Below are 21,826 nucleotides of genomic sequence, written 5' to 3'. Positions count from 1 at the left end.
CAGAGGAACACGCTATCTGCCATACAAACATTCTAGATATAAGCCTGACAACATGCCATAAGGCATAAAAAGTACAACCCACGGTCTGCCAAGAGGGAGACCGTGGGTTGTTTCCATGCCTTCGCTATGGTCATCTTGGCCCCTAGCAGCATAAAATGTATTAGTTTGTGGCTTGCTTTGGGAATTCTAGGGAGGTTAGAGTTCAGGAGAGCTATAGCTGGGGTTCTCGGAAGCTGGTGAGAAGTTACCTTTTGGATCAGGGTAAACATCCTGCTCCAGAATGACCTAAGTCTAGGGCACTCCCACCAAGTGTGGGCCATGGTGCCCGTGAGCTGACATCCGCGGAAACAGAGAGGATTCGCTGTGGGGAAAAAGGAGGCCAACTTTGAGAGGGTGAGGTACTGTACCATCCGGTCAAGACCTTGACTTCAGATTCGACCAAGGAGATGTTTCTTACCCCCTGGAAAGTTCTGAAAAATGAAGACTGCCACCTCTCGAGGTCCCAACTAATTTGGAGGTCAGTTTCCCATGCCAGCATGTACGAAGATTTTGAGGACGGGAGGGCAAGTAATTGATAAATGATGGAGATTCCACCCCTCTGAGCCATAGCCTATCCGCACCACATTTCGTAAGGAGTAAATTTGGGGGGGATAGGTTTCCCCTTCCATAGCCTGCGGAGGAAGTGTTGTATCTGTTGAAATCTGTAGTGCTTCGTGGCCGGCATGTCTAGGTTCCGAACACAGAATTTCTGGGTAATCGGGCCAGAGGGGGTGAAGAAGTGCCCAATGCGATACAACCCCTTGTCCAGCTATTGAAAGGATTTGATGTCTTGGCCCGGTGGAAAGTCCGGGTTGTAAAAAATATGTGCCATGGGTCTACATTCTGAGGTCAGGGAAGGTACAGATCTCAACTTGTCGTAAAATTATTTTTTTAAATGGTCTTTAATATATCTTCTATTTATCTGGTATGAAAGCACATTGATTGCTTTGATTTCATACTTTCAGTGTCTTAAAAAGATCATGCTTTGATGCTCAAAACAATAAGTCATACCAATTGTATTTTTTTATAACAAAATTACTGTTATTATGAACAGCTTTTTTGAGCTTTGTAGACTGTTTTAGGAGACTAGAGGTGTGAACCGTGTCATTATGTTGTAACAGAAATTGGAAGGGAGAATGCAATATAAAGCTCCCAGTTCTACAACATAGAGTAGCAAGCACTTATTAGATGTAAGGTAGACTAAAAGGTTATATATTTCACATAGGACCGTTTCATATTACCCAACAATCCTAAAAAAAAAAAAAAAAAAGCTTTTAGTGCTCCCAAACACAATGCATTGCCTGCTTTGGATAGATTGGGAAAAGCGTTAAATCTCAGTTCAGGTTTGTATTGCTATCTGTGTCATTGTAGATATTTCCTTTCATTAAAACGTCTATATTGTTTTTATTGTTGCTTGTGTGCCTTTCATAAATATCCAAAGTCCAAAAAATCCAGGGCACTCCTTACAGCACTGAACGAGAATAAAACTGGTTTTATAAAAGTGTTTTTTAAAGTGTCATCACATTAGTGGCGGCTGGTGTTCTTTTCTTTTGGGGGGGGGGGTGGCAAAAAAAAAACCCAGTCGGTTGGCGGGAGGACGGGCGGGACATCAAAGCCCTGCACTTACCCCATCTAGGAAGCGGGCGGGTGGGCAGCTGTCCGATGGGCGGCAGCTTTCTTCCTTCCTCCTCCTGTGGATCATGGCTGCTTCCGCTGTTTATCTCCCTCCTCCTCCTCCTAGGCATCCAATAGGATCGCCTGTCCTTTCAGCCAATCAGGAAACAGGTATCAGACCTGCGCTTCCTGATTGGAGGAGAGGCAATTCAGTGTTAGAATAGCGAGTATTCAATTGCTATTTTAATACACCTGGGTGGGCTCCGAGTGCAATGCTCTGCATCTGAAGCCCACCCTATTTTGAAGCCTATTAGAGCCTCTCATAGAAAAAAAAACACAGCTGTAATTAATGCACCTGGCATCCTGAAAGGTACTCTGTACCTCTTGCACCTTGTGTGAGAAAAAAAGCCCTGTATGAAAGTATATCATAGTTACTTATTTTAAATTGTTTGTTTACATTTCTTTAGCTACTACCTGATTTCTGGGCCTAGGCAGATGATGGCACATATTCCAGGAGTCTCTGGGAGGGAAGGAGAGATTTTCTCAGCTAAACACATAAATCATCCGTCCTTACTCAAGATGACCATGGCCAGAAATGCATGTGGGGTGGTTGTGTTCAAAGTGATTTCTCAGCAAAATGGATGTGTGAGTTTGCTTTGAATATTAAATATAATGAAAATAGCATTTTTGGTTAGTGGTTCTCAGATGCAGTATAGTTCTGCTTTAAGACAAACTATTTAACATTCACAGGGGTGCTTACAATGGTTGGCTTTCATGTAAAACCATTTTTAGTTAGCTGGAGCTAGGTTTTATGGATATAGACTGACCGTATTTAGCCACTTGCCACTGCCTACTGCATATTTACTGCAGCTGGTAGACTCTATTGCGCGAAATCACATACCTGTACGTCTTTTCGTGCAATAGACACTGGGGGGTGGGGCACGCGTGCCGCCGGAGGCAGGATTGCATGCTGATTGGACACAGGGGACACGGGGGATGCCAATCAGTGGGTCTGGCGGACATCGGGCCACCCACAATTATTTCTGAGAGAGGCAGAACAGTGATCTATGTAAACAAGGCAGATCGTTGTTCTGTCAGGTGAGAAGATGGAGATCTTGTGTTGCTGCTAAGCAGGAACGTCGATCTCTGTCTTCACTCAGTCAGAGAACCCCCACACAGTAAGAAAGCATCCCATAGGGACACACTTAACCCTTTAATTGCTCCTGATGTTAACCCCTTCCCTGCCAGTGTCATTAGTACAGTAACAGTGCATATTTTTAGCACTGTATTAGTGTCACAGGTCCCCAAAAAAGTCTCAAAAGTGTGAGTTGGGTGTCTGATTTGTCGGCTGCAATGTCGAAGTCCCGCTGATCACTGCCATTACTAGTAAAAAATTAAACAAAAATTTCAGAAAAATATCCCATCGTTTGTAGACGTTATAACTTTTGCACAAAGCAATCAATATATGCTTATTGGAATTTTTTTTACCAAAAATTTGTATCAGAATATATATTGGCCTAAATTGATGAAAAAAAAATATTGGATAGGTTTTATAGCAGAAAGTATAAAAATATACTTTTTTTCTTTAAATTTTTTCTTTTTTTTTGTTCATAGTGAAAAAAAATAAAAACTGCAGAGATGAACAAATACCACCAAAAGAAAGCTTTATTTGTGGGAAAACACGGACATCAATTTTATTTGGGTACAGCGTTGTGCAACCGTGCAGTTTCAGATAATGCAACACAGTGCCCTATTGCAAAAAATGGCCTGGTCAAGGGGGCAAAACCTTCCGGGTCTGAAGTGGTTAAGTTTACTAGCAAGTTTTGCTTATGGTGACACCCTGTTTTAGCGTTATCACTGTGAAACTTAATACATTAGTGCTCATTTAAGCTTTGTTATAATCTACAAGCAACACAATTTCTAAAAATGTGTGTTTATGTCATTGATGATATTGTGTAAGTTTTCTTGCAAATTAATCCGTTAAAGTAGATCTATATCAAAACTCTTTTTTTTTTTTAGTTTTGGATAGAGTATGAAAGGATTAGAACCCCTGTTTTTCTGCTTGAGAAAGGAAGCACACTGCAGCCACAATGGGATTCCATGGCCGGGACAAGTCCCCTTCTCTCCTAGCCCTGTGCTTGGTATGCCTTTTGCTTTATGGACTCCTGTATACATCTTAGATTTCGAGTCCCTGATGGACATATTTTTGGCAGATGGGTGAAGTATATTTTTGCATCGACTTGTTTGAATTAATGTGGAGACCTAAAGCTATATTTTTGATCTTTGCAAATAATGATGTGACATCTTCAACTAAAAAGTTTGAACTCTCGACTTGCTGTGGAGGGGTGCCACTTCAAACAAAAGCACATTGGTACATGACAGTAGATGGTCTCCAGTCAAATAAACATTTGTTTTTTTTTCTCTTTCTTATACTGTATGGACTTTGGACCAGGTTTCTCTAAGTTTTCAGCATGTTTCCAACTTACTCATGCTTTCATCTTTGAAACTTTTAGGCCCCGTACTCACGACCAAACATGTCTGCTGAAACTGGTGCGCGGACCAGTTTCAGCAGACATGTTTGGCCGTGTGTAGGCCCGAGCGGACCATTTTCAGGCGGATCGGACAGGTTTCCAGCGGACATCTGTTTCCTGAACTTGCTTTAAAACAGTCCGCTGGAAACCTGTCCGCCCGGACATGTATGGTCGTCTGTACTGACCTACTGTACATGTCCGGCCGCCCGCCATCCCTCGCATGCGTCGAATGACTTTGACGCATGCGTGGAAGCATTTTAAAGGCAGGCCGCCCACGTCGCCGCGTCATTGTCGCGGCGACACCGTGGACACGCTCCACGTATTGTTTACGCGCGGACCTCTGTTCGATGGTGTGTACAGCCATCGAACAGAAGTCCCCGGGCAGTCCCTGGGCAGACATGTTCGATGAAAACGGTCCGCGGACCGGTTTCATCGGACATGTCTGCTCGTGAGTACTCGGCCTTAGTGCCTCTTATCTATTTATTGCCTCTGAATGAGAGTCGATACCAATTAATACAACAATAATATATTATATAGTATACACTCTACCACTACTCTGTAGGAGAATATTATATTCAGCTATAGTACTGTGTAAAAGTTGTAGGCAGGTGTGAAGAAAAACTGTAAATTAACTACTTTATGGCCTTGTACACACAATAGGTTAACGAGAGGACAATGGTCTGAAGGACCGTTGTCCTAGGTTAACCTATGAAGCTGACTGATGGTCCGTCGTGCGTACACACCATCAGTTAAAAAAACGATCGTGTCAGAACGCGGTGACGTAAAACACAACGATGTGCTGAAAAAAACGAAGTTCAATGCTTCCAAGCATGCGTCAACTTGATTCTGAGAATGCGCTGGTTTTTAACCGATGCTTTTGCATACTAACGATCGGTTTTGACCTATCGGTTAGAAATCCATAGGTTAAATTTTAAAGCAAGTTCTCATTTTTTAAACCTAAGGTTAAATAACCTATGGGGCCTACACACGATCGGTTTGGACTGATGAAAACAGTCCTTCAGACCGTTCTCCTCTGGTTAACCTATCGTGTGTACGAGGCCTAAGACCAGGCCTTTTCTAACATTAAAAAAAAAAAAAAATCATTATATATTTTGCTGGAAAATTACTCAGCACCCCAAACCCCCTAGATAATAAAATTGTGGGTTTTGCAATTTTTAACTCACACAATATTTGTGCAGCGGTTTTTGGAATGCAATTTATTTGGAAAAAATGCTCGAATTGTAATACACATAAACACAATATAATACCAATTTTTTTGGTAAAATATAAAAGATGGTTACACAGAGGAAATAGATACCTAACATGATGTGTTTTAAAATTGCGCAAGCTCATCGAATGAAGACAAACTACGGTATTTAAAAATCTCCATAGACAATGCTTTAAAAGCCTTTGCAATTACCAGTTTAGAGTTAATAGACCCCCAGATGTCTCCTCTGCCCCTAAAAGCATCTGATCACACCAAGACTGGTGCGATCAGAATCTTTCACAATAAAAAAATGGTGCTGTTTACATCCGGGGAAACTGGAAATGAGAATAATACTCGTCACTTCTGGTATTCTATACCATAGAGCTCATTGTGGATCTTGCAGTCCATGATGAGCTTCATGCCGGGCTCACTGGTGGGACCCTCCCACCGCTTCTAAAAGCCACCCAGTAGCTTGTTAGCCATGAGGGTGGCTTTTACATAAAAGCCTCCTAAAAAAATTAATACTGGAATAATGCCTGTAGCTGCAGGCGTCATCCCAATATAACCACTTGAAGTCAATCATGTACATGTATGTGATTTGGCAGCAAGTGGTTAAGAATGCTTTCAAAAATATATATTTTAATTGTTTTTTTATCAATTTACAAAATACAAAGTGAGCGAACAGAAGAAAAATCTAAATCAAATCAATATTTGGTGAGACTACCCTTTGACTTCAAACCAGCATCAATTCTTATGCCCCGTACACACCATCACTTTATGTGATGAAAAAAAACGACACTTTCTGTGAAGTAAAAAATGACGTTTTTGAAACTTCAATTTTCAAAGACGAAGTTGCCTACACACCATCGTTTTTCTCACAATGTTCTTGCAAAGTGAGGTTACGTTCCACCACGTTTTACCATTGAAGTAGCTTCTGGGCATGCGTGGATGAAAAAACGTCTTACAAAACGACGTTTTTTGCTACACACGGTCAATTTCTGTGAAGTAAAAAGTGCACTTTTGAAAAACGACACATAAAATTGAAGCATGCTTCAATTTTTTTTGGTCGTTTTTTACAAGACATAAAACGACGTTTTCCCCCACACACAGTCAATTAAAGTGACGTTTTTAAAAACGTCATTTTTTTTCATCACATAAAGTGATGGTGTGTACGGGGCATTACACTTGCAAATGTTGTGCACTTGCAAGTCAGAGATTTTGTAGGATTAGAGGCAGGTGCATGATTTATCAATATATACCATTCAGGTTCTAATGATCATCAATTTGATATGTAGGTTGAAACACAATCATTAACTGAAACAGAAACAGAAATGGCTTAAGGCTGGGTGAGGAACAGCCAAACTCTGCTACTAAGGTGAAGTTGTGGAATACAGTTTCATGTCACAGGTCATACACCGTGGCAAGACTAAGAACAGCAACAAGACACAAGGTAATAATACTACATCAGTAAGGTCTCTCCAGGGCAAATTTTTCAAAGTGGATTGGGGTTTCAATATGTGTTGTCCAAGTTCTTTTGAAGAAGCAGAAATAAACTGGCAATGTTGAGGACAGTAGACTTAGTGGTTGGCCAAGGAAACTTAATAAAAGACACATGATGCTTACTTCCCTTTGACTTCAGAAGATGTCTAGCAGTATCATCAGCAAAGAACTGGTGATAACCAATTGTACCCAGATATATCCATCTTCATTGAAAAATTGTGGCCAAAAAGCCATTCCTCTGATGTGGAAACAAATCTAAGTGACTTAACTATGCTCGAAACAGAGGAACTGGGGTGTAGAAAAATAGTAACAGGTGATCTGGACTGGTGAGTTAACATTTGAAATATTTGGCTGTAGCAGGAGCCAGGAGGCAGTTTGTTTGCAAAGGGCTGGAGAACTGTACAATAATGAGTGTCTGCAGGCAACAGTGAAGCATGGTAAAGGTTCTTTGCAAGTTTGGAGCTGCATTTCTGCAAATGGAGTTGGAGATTTGGTCAGGATCAATGGTTTCCGCAATGCTGAGTAATCCAGGCAGATACTTATCCATCATGCCATACAATGGGGGAGGCATGTGATTGTCCCCAAATTTTATCTGCAGCATGACAATGACCCCAAACATACAGCCAATGTTATTAACCACTTCCGTACCAGCCACTTACGCACCTTCCTGCCCAAGCCATGCTACACTGTACCCAAACAATTTTTTTTATAATTTTGTTCCCACAAATAGAGATTTCTTTTGGTGGTATTTGATCATCTCTGCGATTTTTATTTTTTGCGCAACAACTTAAAAAATACCGAAAAAAAAAAAAAAAAATTTCTGTTAATTTTTTTGTAAATAAGTAAATATTCTTCTTCAATTAAGGGCACTGATAAGGCGGCACTGATGGGCACCGATAAGGTGGCACCAATGAGGTGGCACTGATAAAGGTGGCACTGATGGGCACTGATGATGGTCACTGAAAGGCCGCACTGATGGGCACTGATAGGCGGCACTGATGGGCACTAATAGGCAGCGCTGGTATGCGGCACTGATGGGCACTCATAGGCGGCACTGATGGGTAATTATGGGTGGAACTGATGGGTACTTATGGGTGGCACTGATAGGTGGCACAGATGGGCACTGATAGGTGGGCACTGATGGGCATGGATGGTCACTGAGAAGTGGCACTGATGGACACTGAGGGGTGGCACTGATGGACACTGAGGGGTGGCACTGATGGTGGCATTGCTGGGCACTTTTTTAAATGTTTCCTATGTTGTGCTCATGTTGCCAGTCAGTGCCCATTTGTGGGCACTGATTTGAATCTATTGCAATTTTTTTTTAACATGTGGATGGCCATGTGGTACATACCTGGCCATCCACGTTGCCCCCTTCCCTGGTGGTCCTGGTGGCTTCCCTGGTGGTCCAGTGTGGGCACTGGATAAACAATTAGCATATACCCCCCCCTGTCAGGAGAGCCGCCGATCGGCTGTCAGACGCGAGTGAGGAAGAGCCGATCAACGGCTCTTCCTGTTTACATCGTGATCAGCCGTGATTGGACACGGCTGATCACGTGGTAAAGAGCCTCCACCGGAGGCTCTTTACTGAGATCGGAGTTGCAGGGTGTCAGACTGACACCCCGCAACACCGATCGCCACACTGCGCGTCCCCATGGGCACGCGCCGGCATGTTATCCTGCTGGACGTCAATAGACATCCAGCCAGGATTACAGAACCACTTCCCGGACGTCAATTGTCTATTGACCGGGCGGGAAGTGGTTAAGAACTATCTTCAGCGTAAAGAAGAGCCCTGATCTCAACATTAAGTCTGTCTGGGATTACATAAAGAGACAGAAGGATTAAAGGCAGCCTAAATCCACAGAGGATCTGTGATTAGTTCTCCAAGATGCTTGGAACAACCTACTTGCCGAGTTCCTTCAAAAACTGTGTGCAAGTGTACCTTACAGCATTTTTTCACACCTGCCTAAAATGTTTTCACACTAGTGTATGTCTCTATGCTGGCTAAATAAGCCAGCTCAATACTTGGCATGAATAAGTGTGAACATATCTGAAGAATTACATAATTCAGGTTAATTGAGATGCAAGTTTTCCCTGTGGACTATGACAATCTGGGACAGGAAGTGAAGAAAAATCTCCCCAAAGGGAAATAGACCAACAGGTGTTGTAACCCTTCCATATTCTATCCAAAACAACAACAAAAAAATACATTCAGTTTAACTCTATCATATAGACACAGGGAAAATTACAATTCTAAATGAATGCAAGTGGACATAAATTAACAATTAAAAAAAAAGGAGTGCAACAAGATGTATTGTGTTTTGTATGGTTAATCATAAAATTGCTATATTTTTTTTTAAACGGTTGTAGATTTATTGTCTGGCATCCTGCCTGGCATGTCCCCTCTTTGTTGATGATCTTCCTGATGCTCACTGGGTCTGCTGCTGTCCCCTGCATTTTGACTAGGTGTTCTACAACAAAAAAACATTTATTTACTGTTTCTGTAAATAATAAAATGCACAATATAATTGTTGGGTTTACACAGATTAAGGCAAAAGTGATATTTTCATAAAATAAAGTTAATTCAATGTATATGTATCCTTTAAACCATGACTCTGGAGGACAAATATATGGTAAGGCCACATGGAGAGGTATAAGTGAAAAATAGTTGAGAAAACACATTAGAGAACGGAAACAACCTCAAATTACAGGGGTCAAAGAGGCTAAATCACAATCATTGTTGCAGAAAGTAGCACATAATTGACATTCACCAGTAGAAGAAATGGATAGAGCTATATTTGATAAACATATTTGTTTTACTTTTTTACTGTTATCTAGAGCTTTTAAGAAACAAAATGGTAAGAATTGCAATAGGAGAGTGAAAAAATAGAAGGAAACAGGTAGAGAAATTGTAAAGTGCTGCTGAGTGAAAGTGCATTTAATTTGTGAGCAAAAAATGTAAACAACAAAATGTGGTATGTTGTTAACTACTTACCCACTAATTGTTCCTTCTACTCCTATTACTGTATTGTCATTGGATTCCACATTGATTGTTTCACCGGCTTCACTGTCTTGCTCACAACTCTTGACTATTACAACTCTCCTATAATGAAATTAAGGTTTATTAATTAAATGTTATAAATTAGCTATTGACCATAAAAGATGCAATGTTCATTTCGAACATGAATATAATTAATGGTATGTTTTTTTTTTTTTATCATACCTCTCATATGACTAATTAGGTTCTTGTTTCCGATACTCAGTATATGGCCTGAATAGGTCTGGCATTGGGTTTGATCGAAGGAGCCAACATAATGGGGCTAGTGCAACATTTCCTCTCATTCTCCAGATCTGTAATGGTCTTTCCAATATCCACCAATGTATGAGGACATTCTTCTTCCCACTCCCTATCAATTTGATGGACACCATGCCCACTGACCACCAAAGAAATTAGGAATTCTTTCTAGTGACTACTCATGTAAGAAGGCATTCCTCCACTGACCACCAATGTAAGGGTGCATTCTTTCTTGCTATGACTATCAATGTAGGAGGGAATTTCTACTCCTGCTAACCACCAATGTAGGACATTTTTCCTTCTGCTAACCACCAAGGTAAGGGAGCATTTTTTTTTCTTGCTAGACACCAATGTATATCTTTCACTACCATCACTGTAGGGGGGCACTTCTTTCACTGATCTCCAAAATAAGGGGGGCATATACTGACGAACAGTGTAATAAGACACTACACTTAGCATCATTGTAAGGAACACTTCTCCACTTAAAATAATGATGTTACATTTTTTATTGTAGTTAAATGTTAATCATCTTAATTGAATTTCATTATTTTCACTGAAAATCAGGTTATATAGAGAAGAGGGGTGTCATGGGTGCCATATAAATATATATTCTACCACTGCTATTCAATTGACAAATGACAGAGCTATAGAAATAATTTATAATGCCATAATGGCTAAATGTGCATCTAGATCTACAGTGTTAGTTCCAGTATTAGTTGCACAGATTCACAGTAAAACATACTTTTCTGTTCTATTTCTATAGATGATGGACCATCAAAAGAATTGACAAGAGTCACTGATATTTATTCAAAACAAAAAATAATTTGTGCTAAGCCCATGTGAAACTCCTGCAACCCAAAAACTGGATGTGGGATAAAACAATACAAATATAAAATGGTGCGTTGTTCCTTTAAATGTGGCAATCAACTCTGAATTGATCCCATCAACAGTATGTCCCCATGCCATGAAAAAAATGGAATCCACTCATCAATATAACATATGTGAAATAGGGAGAAGCCTCATAGCGTAAATAAGCTTAAACAATATATTGTAAAGTCACAGAAATACAGTTACATTGAGGGGAAAAAAACAAGCAGTGCAAACGAACCAGAAGTGGTATCACCCATCCAAGCCGGCCACAATGATGTCACGCGTATGCGTTTCCCCAAAAAAGGCGTCTTCTGGGATTGGAGGATCTGACATTTATGATTAAACACTTGTAGGTGCAAAATGTATGAGAGCTTTGGCTGACAGTCACTTGATTTTACATATTGGCAGTCAGTTAGTAAGCTGCTTGCTTGATTCCAATTTCTAAATAAAGAAGTTATGTGACTTGACAACTCTGGGAGTTGACCATCTAGATGAGTGGACCATCATCTAGTGCAATATTTGCACTAGTGATTATCTGAATGTAACTGGGTTAAGGTGCCAAACATGAACCTCATTTGAAGTCAAAGAGATGCAAATGTTAAAAATAAGTAATATACATATATTTTTACAATATACAAATACATAGCATGGGGACTCGGCACTGCCCTGGAGAAGCCAAACAAAATTCTAAAATATCTGTTTGGTGGGGAGCAGCGATTTTAATAATACTTAAAGTAAAATTTAATAATGAAAAATTATTTTAAAGAACATGCTGAGTTGAGGTCCCGACACTGGGAAGTGGCGCATCTGTGCAATGTGTACAACCTACCACTGTAAAACTGACATTTACAAAGAAAAAAGTGTGTTTAAATTACCGGAAAAAATGGCAGCTCCTTCTTGCTTCATTCTGTTTGTAAATAGAGCAGTCGGAGATTCCATTTATCTACACCAGACCCGTAGTCTAGATGGAGGTCTGATATTGATGTTATTGGGGGACCCCAACACAAAAAAATGGCATGGGTATCCCCCCTTCATAATTTATAGCAAGCCCTTTAGCTCTTGTATAGATTGAGAGGGTGTTTAAAGGGAAACCACAAGCAGAAATCAAGGGAAAAAAATAAAGCAAAGGTAAGCATGCTTTGCTTAACCATACCGGGCCACATGCCCTTAACATGGTGGGGGGTGTTGCTTCCTTAACAGTCATTAACAGAAAAAGAAGGAAGCTGTCATATACTGCATATTAGCAAGAGAAAACCCACTTTTATATATGATGTTCAACTCCAGCCAAATGGGCTATAATCTAATGTTCGGACGAATGCCAGAACAGAGATCATCCCTATAGTGGACATATATGGCAAGCATTGGTCCAGCTGGTATCCTACTTTTATCTAAGGTTGCCCGTTGTTGCTTAGTCAGCCACCAGTGCCAGCAGCACCTTTGCTCCTATGTCCTAAACACTTCATTCTAGGGCTTCTAGGCCCAGGGGTTTTATTTTAACATGACATGTCATTTTAAAAAAAAAGAGTTATGTTTTTTTTCGTTTTTTTAATAAATGCGCCTTTTAGCATTCATTTGGTTTTGTATATCATCATTTGCTGTGTTTTACAGCTTTTGATTGAAAAATAAAAAAATTATGATGACCATGGGGGCACAGTGATTAGCTTTACTGTCTTACAGCATAGTGTGAATAGCACTCATTTGTATACTCTACAAAGTATTGTGGAATATCAGACTATGATCTCTGTGTACATTAATTTTGCTTTTTACAGGGATTCCCTTACAGTTTACTGACATAATATATATATATACATAACATGTTAGCCACCTGTTTCAATTATGCCAAAAACTACTGCTGCTGTGTGAGCCAATGAGCAGAGAGACACCTGGGAGAGCCACTGCTCTCATGTACTTTGCTGAATCGTGGAAAAAGGTGTTTTATCTTAATACACTTTAAGACACTGGTAAATCTATTGGATACATTTAATAAAACTGGAGCAAAGTGAATCTGAAGTAGCTCTGTATGGTAAACAATTAGCTTAAATTTTCAGATTCCATAGTTAAGCTTTTAGATTGAAATTTAAGTCCCTGGATTTTGAAGCCCTCTGTACCCTTACCATACCATCATGTAACTAGGACCCTGGTACATGGAGCTGCATTAACCCATACCTTATGCAAAAGGTTGTGTCATTCATCAATTAAAATAAATACGTTTATTGCATATTTAAAATCTCCTAAGCAATTTTTTGATAAAAGCACCCCTGTGATTCCTAGTACTTGTACTATATCATTTGGATATTAGAATAAGAGTCCTCATACTTGTTACTTGTAAATATGTAATTTCTTACTTGATCTCGAAAGCAGGCAGTAGCCATCAAGGATATGGGCATCTGAAGCCCGCTCCTCTGTATTTCCTGGAATCGGTGCAGTTGGCTACCCAGCATGCACCTCCCGATCCCGCGCCTGTGTAGTGAAGCCACTGAGCGAAACTCTCTCTCTTCCTGACAGGTTGCCAATGCGACGTCAGCGGAAGTTCCCGCTCCGTTGCTATAGCTATAGCAACCTGTCAATCATGACATTCCGGTCCTCCTGTGCGCGTAATTTCCGGTCTGGAAATAACGTGATATTTTGTCACTAGGGGATTTTTTACATTTATGATGAGCATGTACATAATTGTACTTTCAAAAAACGGGTGGAACTCTGCTTTAACACCTGGGATTTTGGGTGAAAAATATTATTTTCACTCCCATATTTCTGGCAAACTTTCAAGAGCATGAGAGTAAAACTCCATCTCATGCTCCCAATGTTTACTATTTGCCACATATGTGGAAACAGAACCAGTGAGAGATGGAGGTAGAAGTGAAACTAAGGAGACAGTAAGGAGTTCATTAATGGAGGCAGCTATAAGAAAGTGGAGAAAACAGGAGTATAGAGAGAGAAGGTAGTACAAATAGAAGAAGGCAGCTAGAGGAAGGAAGCAGAAGAGGAAGAGCCAGAAAGAAGTAGAGTGAAAGGCAGAGGCAGAAGTAGTGAGAACAGTTGGGGCAAGAGTAAAGAGAAAGAGGGAAGATATAAAAGATTGAGAGGAAGGCAGTAGTAATGAGAGAGAGGGAGGTAGAGGAAAGCATAGTACCTATCACTCTATGCCTGCATAAGTGACACCTCCCCCACCTACACCTGCTTGCTCTCCATCAATCACCCTTCCTCTCACCACCTACCAATAACAACTGCACCTTTACCTCTCCTCTCAGAAGTGTGCCTGTGCATGTCTTCTTTCACCCTCCCAAACTCATCTGTGCCACCATTAACACCCCCAACCTGTAGGCCAATTTCTCACCTGATACCTGCACAAAGCACTCCCCTCTTAACACTGCACCTGTACACCCCCACCACTCTCACTACATTCATGGCTGCTCCTTACCTCTCTACCATGATACCTGTACACCCTCTCTCTCTAAGCCAGTGCACATCCCCCTCTACTCAATGCTTGCACAATTCCCCTCTTGCTGTCATAGCATACCCCATGGCCATAGGAAGGGTCACCCAGACCCAATACCCTCTTGCTCTAACCAACATGCCTGCAACCCCCCTCCCCTATGCTATACCTACTTCATTGTTGGCCTCTGGGCTAAAGGACAATTGTGGTGAGAAACAAATCCAGCTGCCATTTCTGAAAATTCTACATGCCTGGTTTTACTGGCTTGAGCACTTTGCCAGGTACCAATACCTGGTCAGAAAAGCAGCCTAACTCTCTTCCTTTCTTTGGGAACCTAAGCCACCTAGGGTGTCCTTGGAAACATTATTATTACCAATACGGGCGGGTGGTCTGGCATTACTGAACCTACAATGTTACTACTTGGCATCCCAGTTGACACATGGCCATTGGTGGGGCTTCACCCTGCATCTTCTACTCCTGGGCTTCATGGCAGCTTCTCCTGTGTCTCATCTCTTCTCCTCTTTGGTGGCCAATAGGATTGCTTCTCCTCTTGACTAATTGGGTCACAGGTCTCAGGACCCGATTCCTGATTGGCCGGTAGGAGAATCAGGATGACAATTGGGAATATTAATTCACTATTTGGAAAGGAAAGGGGATATTATATTTCGATATTCGCTATTGTCATACAACTGGGTGGGCTCGGGGGGCAGAGTGCTGCACCCCAAGCACACCCTTTTTTTAAGCCAATTAGAGCCCCAATTTGAATCATGTGCTTCTAAAAAAAAAAAAAAAACACTGGAATCCATGCGTCCGGCACCCTGCATGTAGATTAGTGGCTAGGTGCAAGGGATAGGGGGGCGACGCACCCCATATGGGTGCCACTGCTGAACACACATAGTTTTTGATTTGTCATTTGAACAAATATTTATCAACAACTGAGTAGTTAACTAACAGTAGTTTAAAGGGCTACCTGATAGTGAATAAGTTGAGGGGAATGTTTATATAGACCTTCACACTACAAAGTTGCTTAACTTTGTTGATTTTTATGTACTTAAATCTACTATATGTGGTAAGCAATGCTGGTAGAATAATTGGGTCATGTTTGGACTGACTGTAGCATATGAGTATTTATCCTTTTTTATTTTGTATGGATCTTGGAAAATAAACTAAAGAGGAGTAAGATAATATTAAGAATAGTTTATTAAGCATAGCTGACTCTGTAAAGAGCAATGGAACACATTGGTCCTCTATATAGAAAAATGTAAGTGTGCCTGAATTAGTATATTTTTCTTTAATAATGCAAAGGTGATTAGTAACACATTCATAGACTTTTACATGTTTATCTCAGTTTACCAAGCCTTGAGTTTTGTACATTGTTAATTTGGCCCTTGAAACAAAAAATACAAAACAAGTCTTTCTAATAATTGTAATTTAAAAATTCCACCACGCTTTGTAAACAAATTGCCCTTCTGGCTTTGTCATAGATGTATATACCCACACACAATCTGAAGTGTAATACAGCAATGTTCCCCAATGAGTTTCACAATGTAAATGAATACTCTCAGCTTCTTAATTACCTTATAAACCATAACAGATGTAAGCACATCTGTCAAATAATCCTTTGTGGGAGTACCCACAGACACCACTGCTCATTAAAGAGCAAATGTAATCCATCATATCTAATAAGGTTAAAAGCTTTAGAGTAAGGTTACAAGCACTGAATAGAGAAAACCTAAATAGCTAAATACTTGTTAGTAATACATATAATTCTTATATAATGGTATAGTTATGTGATACCTTAAAATGTATGTAAACCTTAACAACAAACTCTCCCTTTTCCTCCCTTTTAGTCAGTTAAATATGCAACTAATTTTTTTTAAATGTTTCCCTATGTGTTAGAGACAAAGAGTGGAAGATAATCCTGACACACTTACTGTCCTAGGATAACAGCACTACTTCCTTAGATACAGTACAGTGAGTGAGTGTTGTGACCTTATGACAAGAAATGTATTCCTGGCAGAATCATGAGGTGAAAAAAAGCCTGAAAATAGAAAACTTACACAGCCACTTACATTTTGTTTTTGGATTTAAATACACTTTAAGACACTGGTAAATCTATTGGATACATTTAATAAAACTGGAGCAAATTGAATCTGAAGTAGCTCTGTATGGTAAACAATTAGCTTAAATTTTCAGATTCCATAGTTAAGCTTTTAGATTGAAATTTAAGTCCCGGATTTTGAAGCCCTCTGTACCTTTACCATACCATAATGTAACTAGGACCCTGGTACATGGAGCTGCATTAACCCATACCTTATGCAAAAGGTTTTGTCATTCATCAATTAAAATAAATACGTTTATTACATATTTAAAATCTCCTAAGCAATTTTATGATAAAAGCACCCCTGTGATTCCTAGTACTTGTACTATATCATTTGGATATTAGAATAAGAGTCCTCATACTTGTTACTTGTAAATATGTAATTTCTTACTTGATCTCGAAAGCAGGCAGTGGCCATCAAGGATATGGGCATCTGAAGCCCGCTCCTCTGTATTTCCTGGAATCGGTGCAGTTGGCTACCCAGCATGCACCTCCCGATCCCAAGCATGTGCAGTGAAGCCACTGAGCGACACTCTCTTTCTTCCTAACAGGTTGCCAATGCGACGTCAGCATGACATCCCGGTCCTCCCGTGCGCGTATTTTCCGGTCTGGAAATAATGCGATATTTTGTCACTAGGGGATGCGCAAGGACATGAGATACATGAGGCCATTATCCCAGGAGCCCTTGAAAATTGCCTAGTGACGTAATTGCCTGGCAAACTTTCAAGAGCATGAGAGTAAAACTCCATCTCATGCTCCCAATGTTTACTATTTGCCACATATGTGGAAACAGAACCAGTGAGAGATGGAGGTAGAAGTGGAACTAAGGAGACAGTAAGGAGTTCAGTAATGGAGGCGGCTACAAGAAAGTGGAGAAAACAGGAGTATAGAGAGAGAAGGTAGTACAGATAGAAGAAGGCAGCTAGAGGAAGGAATCAGAAAAGGCAGAGCCAGAAAGGAGTAGAGTAAAAGGCAGAGGCAAAAGTAGTGAGAAGAGCTGGGGCAAGAGTAGAGAAAAAGAGGGAAGATATAAAAGATTGAGAGGAAGGCAGTAGTACTGAGAGAGAGGGAGGTAGAGGAAAGCATAGTACTTATCACTCTATGCCTGCATAAGTGACACCTCCCCCACCTACACCTGCTTGCTCTCCATCAATCACCCTTCCTCTCACCACCTACCAATAACAACTGCACCTTTACCTCTCCTCTCAGAAGTGTGCCTGTGCATGTCTTCTTTCACCCTTCCAAACTCATCTGTGCCACCCTTAACACCCCCAACCTGTAGGCCAATTTCTCACCTGATATCTGCACAAAGCACTCCCCTCTTAACACTGCACCTGCACACCCCCACCATTCTCACTACATTCATGGCTGCTCCTTACCTCTTTACCATGATACCTGTACACCCTCTCTCTCTAAGTCAGTGCACACCCCGCTCTACTCAATGCTTGCACAATACCCCTCTTGCTGTCATCCCATACACCATGGCCATAGGAAGGGTCACCCAGACCCAATACCCTCTTGCTCTAACCAACATGGACAAAAGAAAAGCCGCGCCACAAACAGTCTATTAAGTCACAATCAATAAAGATGTAATTTGGTCCGTAGTTGATCAGATGGCACTTATACGGTCACAGGTTATTCGGATACAATCCTTGCAATGGCAACTCCTACGTTCCACACCACCCAGTGACACATATGCATGAAGTGACCCTCCACCGGAAAAAGGAAAGCCGCTTACCAGAAGGCAAGTGGTTAGGGCAGATGGCTATAACCCAGCCTAGGCCTTTAATCCTCGGATGTTTCCACCAGGAAGCCCTCCATCCCCTGAGCGTGATGTACTCAGCTCCACCGTTTAAATGTAAATGAGAAAAGAGGCACACATAGCGTGACTCTGTGACATACACTTTTATTTAAAAAAAGGGTAAAATATACTCACAAACGAGCGTTTAAAATCTGCATAACAGTAAATTTGCCAGCCGGCATACAGGAGCCCTACTCCTTGTCGTGGCGACGTCACTGCGTGATCCTTCCCAGACGCGTTTCGTCGCTATTGGACCTTGTCAATGGGGGTAACCAACATGCCTGCAACCCCCCTCCCCTATGCTATACCTACTTCATTGTTGGCCTCTGGGCTAAAGGAAACTTGTGGTGAGAAACAAATCCAGCTGCCATTTCTGAAAATTCTACATGCCGGGTATTAATGGCTTGAGCACTTTGCCAGGTACCAATACCTGGTCAGAAAAGCAGCACAACTCTCTTCCTTTCTTTGGGGACCTAAGCCAGCTAAGGTGTCCTTGGAAACATTATTTTTACCAATACGAGCGGGTGGTCTAGCATTACTGAACCTACACTGTTACTACTTGGCATCCCAGTTGACACATGTTCATTGGTGGGGCTTTCCACAACTGAATATTGCCTCAGTTGCCAAGCGGATGGCACAGGTTCAATCGTATGAAGCACTGATTAACATACTATACGGAAATGGCCCATATCCAGAGCAGGGAGCAGGTATTTTAAAACTCTCATATAAAATCTTTCACGTGTGTAACATTAAAGTGAAAGGCACTAGTCTAGCAGTCTCCCCTATGGCACAACCCTCAACTTAGTGAGATAGCTAAGGTTCCAGATGGGGCATGCTGGGAAACCTATGGTGTCAAATACGCTCATTAATTATTCCGGGATGGGATCTTTAGATCTTTTATAGATTTGAAGATTGAATATGGAATACTAAATACATTCTTTTTCCGATACCTCCAGCTGCATCATGCAGCAACGGCTCAGTATGGAGGAGGGGTGGTGGCACTCTCCCCTTCGAGTATGGTTAAATTAATAGCTGATGAGGACCATTCAAATATACCGTCCCTCACAGAAGAATCATGGTCTAAGGTCATGTCTACACTGGTGCAATCGATGATCTCAGCCAGAGACAAACTGCTACAGTTTAACTATCTTCATAGGATATATTACACCCCCCAGCGCCTGCATAAAATGGGTAGACGAGAGTCACCGGACTGCCCTTGGTGTCATACAGCAGTGGGAGACTTCTTCCATATGGTATGGCAGTGTCCCCAGGTGGAGAAGTATTGGAAAGCAATCCTGAAATATCTGGAGGCTACCCTAGACCTGCCAAACATCTACTCTCCAGTCAGATGCCTTCTGGCTGGAAAACAATGTTTAAAGCAGAGCTGAACTGTATCTGGGCACCATAAACTGAAAACTCAATTTAATTATTATTTAATATTACATCAAACTCACCTATCTCTCCATGTCTCCATGCATTATTTTGTTGAAAATCCATTTAAACTTGAATTTATTTTGAACATATAATAAAAGCACAATATTAGCAGTCATTAAACTATGATGCTTTTACTTAAAATTAATGTAAATTAGCATTCCTCTTGTGATTCCCTCATATGTGCGCATTTGAGAAAACATATGCATCTGCATTGTACTGATAATTTGGGTGCAAACTGGAAAGCTATCCCATGCAATGCAGTTTTACATGAACTGCTCCCCTAATTACATTGAATGTGAAAGGACCCCTGCCTCAGTTATCTATTCCCTGTTTGCAAATACACAATTCATACAATTCCATTGTTTTAGAGACTAATAACAATACAAAACTGCTACATTTTATTTCAAAATTGTTTTGAAATTTACATTAGATTAAAAAAAAATGAAAGTAAATATAAGCTCACACACTACAGTCTCGTATATGTTTTCACATGTTAAAGTAATTTAAAAAGTAAAGTATAGCTTTTTTAAATTTATATTTTTTTAAGACTGAGCCTTTCAGTAAAACAATATTAAGTGACCCTGCCATTGAGGTCCTTGGGCAGGCACAGTACTATGTATTGTAATTGTAATTCTGTGTTGTCAGTCTGTCTCTACCAATGGAGACTGCAAGCAGCTGTAAGAACACAAGCTTGGCCTACTGTTGTGACTACCAGAAAACCAGCCCTGAGAATTCATGTATAGCAGTTGCTGGAGTGCATACATGCAGACGGAAAGGAATTTATTTTCTAAAACTGGAGAGTGCAAAATCTAATGCAGCTACGCATGGTGGCCAATCAGCTTCTTTAATTAAGCTTTGATAAAAACCCTGAAGTTGATTGGTTTCTATGCAGCTGCATCGGATTTTAATAATTCAACCACTAATTGAAAACTGGCTGAAAGACAGAATTCAGAGAGTCGTGGTTAATGATTCTTACTCTGAATGGTCCAATGTTATCAGTGGTGTACCCCAAGGTTCAGTGCTGGGACCCTTACTTTTCAATATATTTATAAATGATATTGGGTCTGAGATCAAAAGTAACATTTCTGTCTTTGCAGATGACACCAAGCTATGCAGTGGAATAACGTCCTTGCAGGATGTCGCCAATTTACAAGCCGACCTCAATGCTCTGTCTAATTGGGCGACTGAGTGGCAGATGAGGTTTAATGTTGATAAATGTAAAGTTATGCACTTAGGGACTAAGAATATGCATGCATCATACATGCTAGGGGGAGTACAACTGGGGGGATCTGTAATGGAGAAGGATCTGGGGGTCTTGGTAGATCATAAGCTCAATAATAACATGCAATGCCAAGCTGCGGTTTCCAAAGCGAGCAAAGTCCTTTCTTGTATTAAGAGAGGTATGGACTCCAGAGAGAGAGATATCATTTTGCCCCTGTACAAATCATTAGTAAGACCTCATCTGGAATATGCAGTTCAGTTTTGGGCACCAGTTCTCAAAAAGGATATCAGGGAACTGGAGAAAGTGCAGAGAAGGGCAACCAAACTGATAAGAGGCATGGAGTAGCTCAGCTATGAGGAAAGATTAGAGAAACTGAATTTATTCACTCTTGAGAAGAGGAGAATTAGGGGGGATATGATCAACATGTACAAATATATAAGAGGTCCATACAGTGGACTTGGTGTTGAGTTATTCACCTTACGGTCAACACTGAGGACAAGAGGGCACTCTTTACGTCTAGAGGAAAAGAGATTTCACCTCCAAATACGTAAAGGTTTTTTTCACAGTAAGAGCTGTGAAAATGTGGAACAGACTCCCTCCAGAGGTGGTTCTGGCCAGCTCAGTAGATTGCTTTAAGAAAGGCCTGGATACTTTCCTAAATGTACATAAAATAACTGAGTACTAAGATTTGTAGGTAAAGTTGATCCAGGGTAAATCCGATTGCCTCTCGGGGGATCAGGAAGGAATTTTTTCCCCTGCTGTAGCAAATTGGATCATGC

At 40.8% G+C, this 21,826-nt stretch overlaps 1 protein-coding gene across 1 annotated transcript in view; it reads right to left on the bottom strand.

Moving 5' to 3' along the window:
- Positions 1 to 9,203: 9,203 nt before the first annotated feature.
- The window catches only part of LOC120944316, a 55,460-nt gene continuing 42,837 nt past the window's right edge, over positions 9,204 to 21,826 (bottom strand). The window contains exons 5-6 of the mRNA XM_040358355.1: positions 9,887 to 9,994; positions 9,204 to 9,362 (exon numbers count right to left, since the gene is read on the bottom strand). Of these exons, the coding sequence (XP_040214289.1) occupies positions 9,248 to 9,362; positions 9,887 to 9,994 (223 nt within the window). The 3' untranslated portion in view covers positions 9,204 to 9,247. The remainder of the gene's footprint in view (positions 9,363 to 9,886; positions 9,995 to 21,826) is intronic.

This window comes from Rana temporaria, chromosome 1, assembly GCF_905171775.1.
Source record: "Rana temporaria chromosome 1, aRanTem1.1, whole genome shotgun sequence".
Lineage (NCBI taxonomy): Eukaryota > Metazoa > Chordata > Amphibia > Anura > Ranidae > Rana > Rana temporaria.
Note: the sequence above shows the minus strand (reverse complement) of the source record. Positions and strands in the feature narration are given on the sequence as shown.